General features: G+C 42.6%; 1 protein-coding gene across 1 annotated transcript; it reads left to right on the forward strand.

Moving 5' to 3' along the window:
- Positions 1-88: 88 nt before the first annotated feature.
- On the forward strand, positions 89-9,678 carry LOC119906549 (thrombospondin type-1 domain-containing protein 4-like; the record flags this gene model as incomplete). The annotated part of the gene is made up of 12 exons (XM_038723914.1): positions 89-230; positions 915-1,044; positions 1,168-1,343; positions 1,491-1,599; positions 4,311-4,484; positions 4,739-4,868; positions 5,551-5,773; positions 5,884-6,057; positions 6,153-6,326; positions 6,413-6,592; positions 7,586-7,730; positions 9,210-9,678. Coding segments are annotated over 12 exons (1,906 nt in total), but the record flags the coding sequence as incomplete, so codon positions are not given.
- Between the last annotated feature and the right edge of the window lie 993 nt (positions 9,679-10,671).

A 10,671-nucleotide genomic window follows, 5' to 3' on the forward strand; every position in this document is an offset into this window, starting at 1 on the left:
CCCCCCACCCCTCGAGCCAACCTCACAAACACACACTCCCCCGTTAAACATGTGTGTGTATGTGTGTGTGAGTGTCCTCCTCCTTCAGTCTCTCCATGGCTGGATTGTGGCAGCAGCTCAGCTCCCTGTGGCAGGTTCGAGCTCCGGCTCTCCTCCACCTCATCTGTCTTCTCTACCTAACCTCAGATGCTCTTCCCTCGGATACCAAAGCCAGCCCACCCCCTCTGGAGGTAAGACATTGACATGGTCAGGGAAAAATATCATTCATATATTGCTAAATGCATGTTTCAGCTTGTAGTTTAATAGTTTATGCAAGCTTTTTAAGAGTTGTGTTAGCTATTTATTTGCATAAAAGACATACAAACCAACACATACCAAAATCATAGCTGTATTTAACTTTTAGCATATTGGAGTTTGTTGTTGTTATGGACACTACAGCTAAAATACAACTATAACAAGACCACTGGTCTTTGTCACTCAGGCTAAATAATAACTAACATATCAATACATCAAATTGTGAATAAAGCATCAATGGAAAGAACCAGAGGGGCCAATTAAAATAGACACGACACAAAAAGAACAGAAAATATCAGCTCTAAACTTGGAGGAGTGCAGAGGAAGACCAGAAAGGTTGCCCAACTCAAACCAAGTGTTGGACTGGACTGAGCGAGCTGTGGGATTTCCAGCAAGAGAGAGAGGGAGAGAGTTGGAGAGCAGGATGAACGAATAAAAAACGGGAGAAAAAGAGCAGCAATATGATCCAGCAGAATTTATGATTATACTGTTGAAACACATGTCTGTGATGGTGCAGAGAGCATGCACAGAGTGTACGCTGATATACCTGCGTGGGCACATCCAGTGTTTCTACCTGTGGCTTTGTGCGCGTAAAAGTGTGTGAATGTGTGTGTTGGCAGAGGTTTCAGGTAGTGAAGGGGAATTTCTCTCGGATTTTCCTCCATGTTGGCTACCATAAGGTTGCAGAGATTCCTGCAGGAGCACGCAACATCAGCATACAGGAGACGATAAAGAGCCGAAACTACCTGGGTACACACACACACACACACACGCTCACACACACGCTCACACACACACACACACACACACAGCAGAAATACGTTCAGAATGACAAACCCTGGAGTGATTGACGAACACTGGTTTTTTTTCCAGCTCTGCAGACCAAAAGTGGTCTCTCCATCATCAATGGCAACTGGGTGATTGACAGGCCAGGGATCTTTATTGCTGTAGGAACACGGCTGACGTACCAACGACCCAATGAAATCCGCTCTCGCAACGGGGAGTCCATCACTGCACCCGGGCCGTTGATTGAGGACCTGCATGTTTATGTGAGATGCAAACTGCATGGCACACACCATGGGAGCAGCATATTTCCCACAGCTCTTATTCAAATACATTAATACTGTACACAAACAATACTACTACATGTCATCATATACCACATACCCCTCATCTCTCTCCCTCTGTCCCCACAGTTGATCTACCAGCAACCAGGTCCCAATGTATACTATGAATACAGTGTGCCTTTACAAATGGCTCACTCCACTCCTGAACCAGACGCACCTTCTGATATTCAGCCCCTGGGTGAGTGCACACACTAAACACACAAACGCACAAACACACACACTTACAACTTTTTTAGAGTGACCCTAAATGACCACAGTACCATTTTCTCATACTAAATATTGTTGTTTGCCCTCAGGGAACAAACACATCCCAGATGCCTCTGCTTGTGTTTGTATGTACAGTACATTGTGTGTGTGTTCAGCCCACATTTCACCACAGGGCCATGGTTATGCCAATTGTATAATTTTCAGAAAAACTGTCCTTTTAAAAATTTTATTAGAATTTTGATAACATTTGATACGGGCATGCAGCCAAACTTAGTTCTGGCAAAGACCTCTTACCGCACACTGAGACAATAATCAGTCTCTTGGGCCATATTTCATTTCATTGCCTAATATTTAACCTTCATTAAAGAGATTAAAGAAAGCTTGATTTGTGTCTGTTGATATTTCCAGGGATCTTAAAAAAACTATTACTAATGAACTAACTATTCTTAAAGCACATCCAAACAGGTGTTTAGCATTATTGCAGCTGATTAAACCCCTACTCATGTTGAAGGAAGGTGGAGCTTTGCTGGGATTTATTGCTGCATTCCAGGCAATTCGGAACTGGGAAATTTACGACCTCCAACTAGAAAAATTATCATGGTACAATGTCACTTGAGTTCCTACTTGTGAACTCGGAGAAACAATATGTACCCAGACTTCACGAGTACCAGCTGAATGACATCACATGAAAATGGCAGCTCCCATGGAAGCACATTGTAAAGGGTAAACCATAAACTAAAAGGCAACATCAAGTATATTTGCATGTTAACCATGTTTTTTGTTCACTTTCGGCGTCATGCACCACCATGCATTGGGAATGCTTTTAGGTCAGAAGTCAGATATTTCAACTGGAAATTTCCCAGTTCCAAGCAGTCTGGATCAGAGCATTACAGTAGTTCACCAGACCCCATGGCCGTGTCTGAAATCACTCCCAGATATAGTTACTCTATAGTGCACTATATTTACTTGTGTGTTGCGTGTGAGTGTTTGAATGTTGAGCAATGTTTCCACTAACTAGTCCCCTCAGAAATTCCAAAAGTGGAAAAAAATATTTTTGTCCTTGGCATATACACTACTTTTTGATTAAAAAAACATAATGCAATGGGTCACATTTGATGGATGCAAAAATGACTGCCGTGTGGCACTACACCTTTTAGTGGTGACCCCAACGGATGATATTTAGTGTCCAAAATCTCACTTTACTGTTCACTATAGAGTAAACTATTCAGTGTTTATTAATTATAAGGAATAGGGAATAATTAAGGACACAGCTCACTTATTAATAAGAAGGTGTAATTTATCCCACCCAAACAGGTGAAAAAAAGAAAACAAGAAAGTGATGGAGGTGTCAATCAAACACAGTCTGTATACACACACAGACCTAAGGTCCAATATGAGCCACAATTAGTTCAATTCAATTTTCAATTCAATTTTATTTATATAGCGCCAAATCACAACAACAGTTATCTCACAGCGCTTTTCATAAAAGAGCAGGTCTAGACCATACTCTATGATGTTATTTACAGAAGCCCAACAGTTCCCACCAAGAGTAAGCACTAGGTGACAGAGGCAAGGAAAAACTTCCTTTTAAGAGGCAGAAACCTCGAGCAGAACCATGGCTCAGGGTGGGCGGCAATCTGCCTCGACCGGTTGGGGGTGAAGGAGAGAGAGGGAGAGAGAGAGAGAGACGACAAGAGAGAGAGAGAGAGAGAGAGGGAGAGGGCAGGAGAGGAACAGAGAGAAAAAGAGAGGGATGGAAGAAGAGGGAGGGGAGGGAGGCAGCCTACACAATATACACACACAGAGGTACAGACAGTAAAGGTGATGTTGCTATAGACTAAATGAAAAATGTTATAGATATTTAGAGTAGTGTTAATGATAACAATCGTAATGTTAATGATTATAATAACAATAATAATAATAGGACTAGTAACAATAGTTGTTGTAGCAGAGGGTGTCGAGCAGGAACACGGGGGCAGCAGGTGACCCGCAACCACAGATCCAGACTCCACAGCTCCAGAGCCAGAAAACCTGCAGGAAGTGATAGGAGGAGAGAGGAGAGGGACGAGAAAGCACAAGACTACCGGAAAGGGGAGAAGTTGTGTTAGTAACATGCAATAATGGGATGAGGTTGCATACAGAGGGAGAGAAAGTAGAGGAGAGAGGAGCTCAGTGCATCATGGGAAATCCCCCGGCAGTCTAGGCCTATAGCAGCATAACTAAGGGATGGTTCAGGACTCACCTGAGCCAGCCCTAACTATAAGCTTTATCAAAGAGGAAAGTCTTAAGCCTACTCTTAAATGTGGAGATGGTGTCTGCCTCCTGAACCCAAACTGGAACCTGGTTCCACAGGAGAGGAGCTTGATAGCTGAACGTTCTGGCTCCTAGTCTACTTTTGGAGACTCTAGGAACCACAACTAACTCTGCATTCTGGGAGCGCAGTGCTCTGGTGGGGTAGTAAGGTACTATGAGCTCTTTAAGATAAGATGGTGCCTGACCATAGTGAAATCACCTGTGTGAGTGTGCCATAGATGTGCAGGGCCTTTAACAGTATTATGTTTTAGGCTTCATTCCAGCCTTTTACCTTTGTCTATGCAACATTTCAAATGAGTTCACTGCCTTTCTTCCTTGACTTGTCTGTCAAAATCGGGCTCCACCCTGCAACCTTTCACTATCTTGTAGTTCAGACAATAGGCCCATCCCACTCAAGTGAGGAGGTCACAAGCAATGGCATCATCAAAGAGGAACTCCACCCTAACCAGGTTCTCCCCGACCCCAGCTCGAACTCTGACCCTTGGCCCACCTACACCTGGACAAAGAGTGGGCGCAGAGAGTGCAGCACAACCTGTGGCACTGGTGAGAAAACACATGTAATTTGGGGGTGACCACATGTCAAAAGTATGCTTTCCAAATGCTTATTTAGCACATTTGTTTATGTAAAACCTTTGCAGGCACCCTTACTTTAAGTGCAAAAAAGACCTGTGACCATTGGGCTGTGTCAAAGGGCTGGCAAAATGTATATGTATACAGCCATATCTTTTGCTTAGTCGTTTGTGTGTTTTGTTGTGTGTGTGTGTGTGTGTGTGTGTGTGTGTCTGCGTACTTGCCAGGCAGGCGTCAGGTACTCTGGGAGTGTGTTGAGAAAGATTCCCAGGCGACTGTTCCTGCTGACCTCTGTGACCCTGCCCTTGAACCAACAAACCGGGAAGAAAACTGCAACACCCAGTCCTGTCCTCCATAGTGAGCGACCCACACACACACACCTGATGTCCCATACATTAGTCATGACACATATGCAGAATGAGTGACACATACAGTACATGTACATTGTATTAGTACCACATGGTGCTGTGACTCTCAGAGTGAAGCCTTCATCACTCACACACACATTCCAGCTGTGAGTCAGTCACAGTCACTTTGCTGTGGCTTTGGTTTCATGTCTTGCGGTAAATACCTCTAGATCTTACCGTCGCCAAGATGTAGTGGGGCGTTAGTGCATTAGTGCACTGTACGTTTGGTTTGTGTGTCTGCCAGATATTTCGCCCACAGCATCAGTGATCCATGGCAGCTGTCAGTCTGAAATATATGTTTCTATTGGGAACGCAACAGCAGAGAACTGCAAAACTGAAACTTCTGTTGTAATAGAAAGAAGGGAAACAAATTGATTTATTTTGCTTGTTTCTTTTATGATATCCTTTTGGGGGAAACGACAGGCTTTATAATGACCCTGGTCAACTGCGGTCAACTGACCGCACACAATTACTGTGGTCAAAATAAAGACATAGAGCTGGGACGAACTCTGCTTGAGAAAGGTCATTGCTAAACTCATGTCTCAATGTGTAACCACATCTTTAGTGATGGACTGGCAGCTGCTCTTTATTATCCTCTAAGCCTTTCTTTGTCCTCTGTGATTGGCTGACAGCTGGGACGTGGGGGAGTGGTCAGAGTGCAGCAGGAGTTGTGGACCCGGCACTCAGCGACGCCAAGTCATCTGCCGCCAGGTCACTCATGCTCACGCCAACGGGACTGAGACCTCGGTTACTGTGGCACCAGAGTTGTGTGGGACATCTGATAGGCCGGTGACCAAGTCGACATGTCAGCTAAAGATTTGCAGCCAGTGGGAGATACAATCTGAGTGGAGCCCGGTAAGATCACACACACACAAATTGCATATGGTATTACATCTTCATAAGACAAAAAAATGTTGACCTTTCTGGTCCCCCCACCCCTCACTGCCACCTTCTCTCACCCCCAGTGTTCAGTGCCATGTGGGGTGGGCCAGCGCAGCAGGGAGGTGGTGTGTGTGAGCAACCAGGGTGATGAGGAGGAGGATGAGGAGTGCAACATGAACCTGAAGCCGGACACACTACAGAACTGTGACATGGGAGCCTGTGCAAGCAGCTGGTTCAGCTCCCTCTGGAGTCAACGGGTAATACAGAAGTGTGTGTGTGACAGGAGAATGGGACACATTGGGGGGGGGGGGGGTGTTACTAAGAGTGTATGTATGTGTGTGATATTCCTCAGTGCTCTGCAGAGTGTGGTCGAGGCAATCGAACCCGGACGACAGTGTGCCTTATAGATCACGTGACTGATCTCCCACTGGAAAGCTGTGAAGGGGAACGCCCACCAGAAGTGACACTGTGTGACTCTGGCCCCTGCCAGAACCGCCTGGAGTGGTACACCGGACCCTGGGGCCAGGTAATTTACATGCACGCATGCACTAGTCCCCACAATGAAAATATCATCTGTTTGAAGTTTCACCTTATGTGTGTGTGTGGATAAAGTGTTCTGCAGAGTGTGGGAATGGCACACAGACCCGGAGTGTGGCTTGTATTTTCAACAACAACGGTCACATGAAGGTTGTGGACCAGTTAAAATGTTCCAGTCTCTCTCAGCCAATCACAGCTCAGCCCTGCAGACTGAAGCCATGTGGTGTCCAGTGGTATATCACAGAGTGGAGTGCAGTAAGTGTCCCAAAGTCTGTCCATCTACTGTGCAACTATTGACCTCTTTTACAGTATTTGACACATTAAAAAATCTACAAAAAAATCACTTTGTATTTGAGCCATTTAGTTGTAACATACAAGGGTACTAATGGGATCTAGCCACGCCAAATGTTGTGTTTTGTGTGAGCCCGGGTTGTCTCTGGGATCTCTAGTGATGGTAATGATGCCAAAGTTTATTTGTGCTCTTCTTCGTACTCATAAGAGCTACTGTACTGCCATGTCATCCATCCTAATGACAACAAAGCTAACTCCATCTGCTGATGTGAAACAGCTGAAATCTCTGGAAAAGGGGCAATAGCAGACCATGATTACATTTATTCATTTAGCTGACGCTTTTATCCAAAGCGACTTAGAATTGCTATACATGTCAGAGGTCAAAGACCTCTGGAGCAACAAGGGATTAAGTGGCCTGCTCAGGGACACAATGGTGGATGGGCCACAGTGGGGGATAGAACCCGGTTCTCTCACACTAAAGGCATGTGTCTTATCCATTGTGCCATCACCAATATTTTGTCAAATCAAAATATAATAAATCATCTTGATAATCCACAGATCATAATCTTTATAAGGACTATTTCTTCTTTAGCAAGTAGCTTGGGCTCAGAAATGTCCGTGGATTATCAAGAGTAACAAGGACATTGTTTCTGGGAAGACAGTTTGCTGCTGAGACTTATGAAAGTCATGTTTCATTGCTTTGAACACCAGAAATGAGATCCTATTCACATACATTGTGTTGTTTCAGGAGTGGACTATTTGCCACTAGAGATATGGAAGAAAATATGTATTTTTGTAATTTGTGTTCTTTAAAGATGACTGCATGGTTTTGGCACTGGTATTTTAGATGAAGTTAAAAAGCATGGGATGAGTTGTGTCCACATTCAGTCCTCAGATTACATTAGTATATGTTTTCTGTATAACTCTCTGTCACTGCTCTCTCTTTATATACCTTAGTGTTCACGTTCCTGCAGCGGTGGCTACCGTGTGCGTGAGGTGCGTTGTCTTGCTGACAACATTGTCCCAAGTGACCGTTGTGACCCCAGTTTGACCCCCGAGAGCCGAGAAGAATGCAACAAACAACCTTGTTTAGCAGAGATAAGTAAGTCTACTGAGCAGTGGTGCTACCGCAGTGCCATTGCACTCAGTGAGTCCATTACAGATGCAGTTGGGTCAGAATTGAAGCAAAAAATTTCTCTGTGATGCTGTCAGGTGAAAATGTTACCATGGTGAAGATGTTCATCTGGTTGTAAGTAAACAGGGGGGAAAGATCAAGTTTTTTGATGACTCTTGTATGAGGGAAATTCCCTGCCAATGCATATGTTTAAAAAAAAAAACAATCTAAAAAAACATCATTAGGTGACTTATCAATGTGTAAGAAGACATGAGCAAGAACATCTGGATATGTTCAAAACGCTTCTGATCGGTGTGTCAGTTCAGTGGTTGTGGTGTAATTAATGACTTGAAAAATGGGTTGTAAACACAGTCAGATATCGTAGGGGTATAAGGGTTAGGGTTAGTGCAGGCACGTGTGAACTAATATTTAGAAACAAGTCAATGCTCGTAATAGCATTTTAAAAATGTCTAGGATTTGTAAGAGCACAACCTGTTATTAACGTGTATGGAAAATGTTTGTGGGACCTAGTAAATCTGATTGGACTGTCTATTAATTAGGCTTTCATTGGCCAGCATGTTCTGCATTGTTTTGGTTAATGGATGCACCACTATGAAGCCTGGCCATGATAAGCATGCAGGATGGTGATGGAGTCTGTACAATGTATAAGATGGCATATGCCCATTTTACTATCGAGCCCAAACACATGTGCAAAGAGCTCTGACTGTGTGAGATGACACACTGACAAATTCTTCCTATGAAAATCTTTTTGATTCATTGTGGTTACTGAAATCTGCACAAAGATTTTGCAATTTTATGTCTACCTTACTTTTCCTATCATTAAATATAAATTTTCAGTTTTTGAGTATACAAATCAAATGCCATTCACTCAATTTAAGAGGAAAATACCATCATACTCTCAAAACTACTACAGTACTGAATCTTAAGACCTGGAGTTGGACTTGTATACTAAAATTGAAAGTCACTAAAGTCACTGGGTTATGTCATATTGGTGAGAATGAGATAAGTAAAATTCCTGTAATTTACATATTCTTATAACAGACATTATGTCCCACTTCAAATGTACTCATTTGTTTAAAAAAATATATAAATATTTTAAAAGACACAAATAAGGTTGAGTCACTACAACTGGTATCAAGGTTTTATTTTGACAGATGGCAATTTGTATGTTTCACATAATTTGTTATAAATTGATTACTTGGGCTTGATTGTGACTTGAGTTCTGAGGCCATTATTACTGATTCAGTATGACTTTGGGGACTCTGTATTGGGCATTGACGGCTTATGAACTGACTTGGAGCCTCTGAATTAGCACCAGCACTTTCGTCAAGACATGATGTAAGCAACTCTAAGCAGAAGAGTGTAGTGAATAACACTGGATGGAAGAATGAAATTTGCTTTGCTTTGCCCATTGGTTCTCCAGTTTGTTCCTCTTTTCCTTCACAGATCCATCTTGCGGCGACCAGTATCATAACTGTATGGTGGTGGTTCAAGCCAGACTCTGCATTTACCCTTACTATAGAAGTGTCTGCTGTGCTTCCTGCTCCCAGAAAACATACCCCAATGCATTTCAAAAGAACCACATCCGCAGGTGATGCTGCCTCTGGAAGGTTAAACTCACTTCAGGTCACTATCAAATCTGAAAAAACTGCACCATGAAAATGACACCTAGCTTTGTTTGAGGAGTGCCTCAGTAGGAGGGGATATAGAGCATGGTCTTCAACAGATTGACTGACTGGGTACTCCGTTGCTTTCTTGTATTTTATGAACATGCCCACACACAGCATGAAAACTGCCATTAGAGGTTGTGTAGGTTTAGATAGTGTTTTCATCCTCAGTGTAACTTCAAACTGGACTGGTCCCATTTGGTGATGTACTTGTATATTTATTCTAAATAAAGGGTGTGTAACTTCTAGTACTTCTGTTTGTTGTATTATTACAGATGTTACAGACATTATTTAACTGTTTGATGTTTACATGATATTGTTTGATGTCTCAACTCCCCATTATAGGGTATTACTATTTCAGAATGTTGAAATGTAAAACACTATAACACTGACCTTAAATAGCTAATTCGTAATTTACATACCAAATCAACATCTGTGCTCCTTGGCAATATAGGTGGAAATGTACTACTGTGTCAGTTGTTGCTGGCAGGAATTTTATGTATTCAACACACTTTAAAGGATGGGTTCACAATGTTTGTCTTCAAACAATAATCACGTCCCTATACTGAATGTTCTTTGAAACGATGTAAGTGATCCCCATTATGTGTAAAACTATAGCCCAAAATTGATATTTGAGGCTTCAGCAGCCAGAGTTGGTCAAATCAATTTTGAATATTGGATTCTGTATTTTTCTCTCAGACTGCTGAAACCTCATTAACTTCAGAATGTTTTTTAAAAAAAACCCCCACACAAAATGAGGACTCTTACACTGTGAGCATGTTAGGAATGAATCTCAATAGCAAATATAAAGGGGGGGGGGGGGGGGGGGGTGATTAAAGCAAGCAAAACTGGTTTCAATGTTCACATGGCTACCTGAGTATGGTTTTAAAACAGACTTTAAAAAGGTGAACCTATCCTTTCAGTCACACACATCTACAATGCAGACAGAGATTAAGGTACAGAATGCTTGAAAGGCCCCTTATCCTGCCAAGCACATCCCCACATGCAGAAAGTGAACATGATGGCTTTTTTGTTGGGACATGTTAAAGTAAAATGATAATTCCTTTCAGAAACCTTGTGTATCATTTACTTTCAAATGGGATATCATGCAAACCAGCTAGCTCGGCCTCAGTAACTCAAGAACTGATCGTGTCATGATGAGTAGTTTAATTAAAAGAGACACTTTCATGCATTTCATTTGCAAATCACGATTCAAAACAATTTAAAACACTTGGTCTTTT

Source organism: Micropterus salmoides, unplaced genomic scaffold (genome assembly GCF_014851395.1).
Source record: "Micropterus salmoides isolate LMB-PRFRI ecotype aquatic unplaced genomic scaffold, ASM1485139v1 Ms_hic_scaffold_1665, whole genome shotgun sequence".
NCBI lineage: Eukaryota > Metazoa > Chordata > Actinopteri > Centrarchiformes > Centrarchidae > Micropterus > Micropterus salmoides.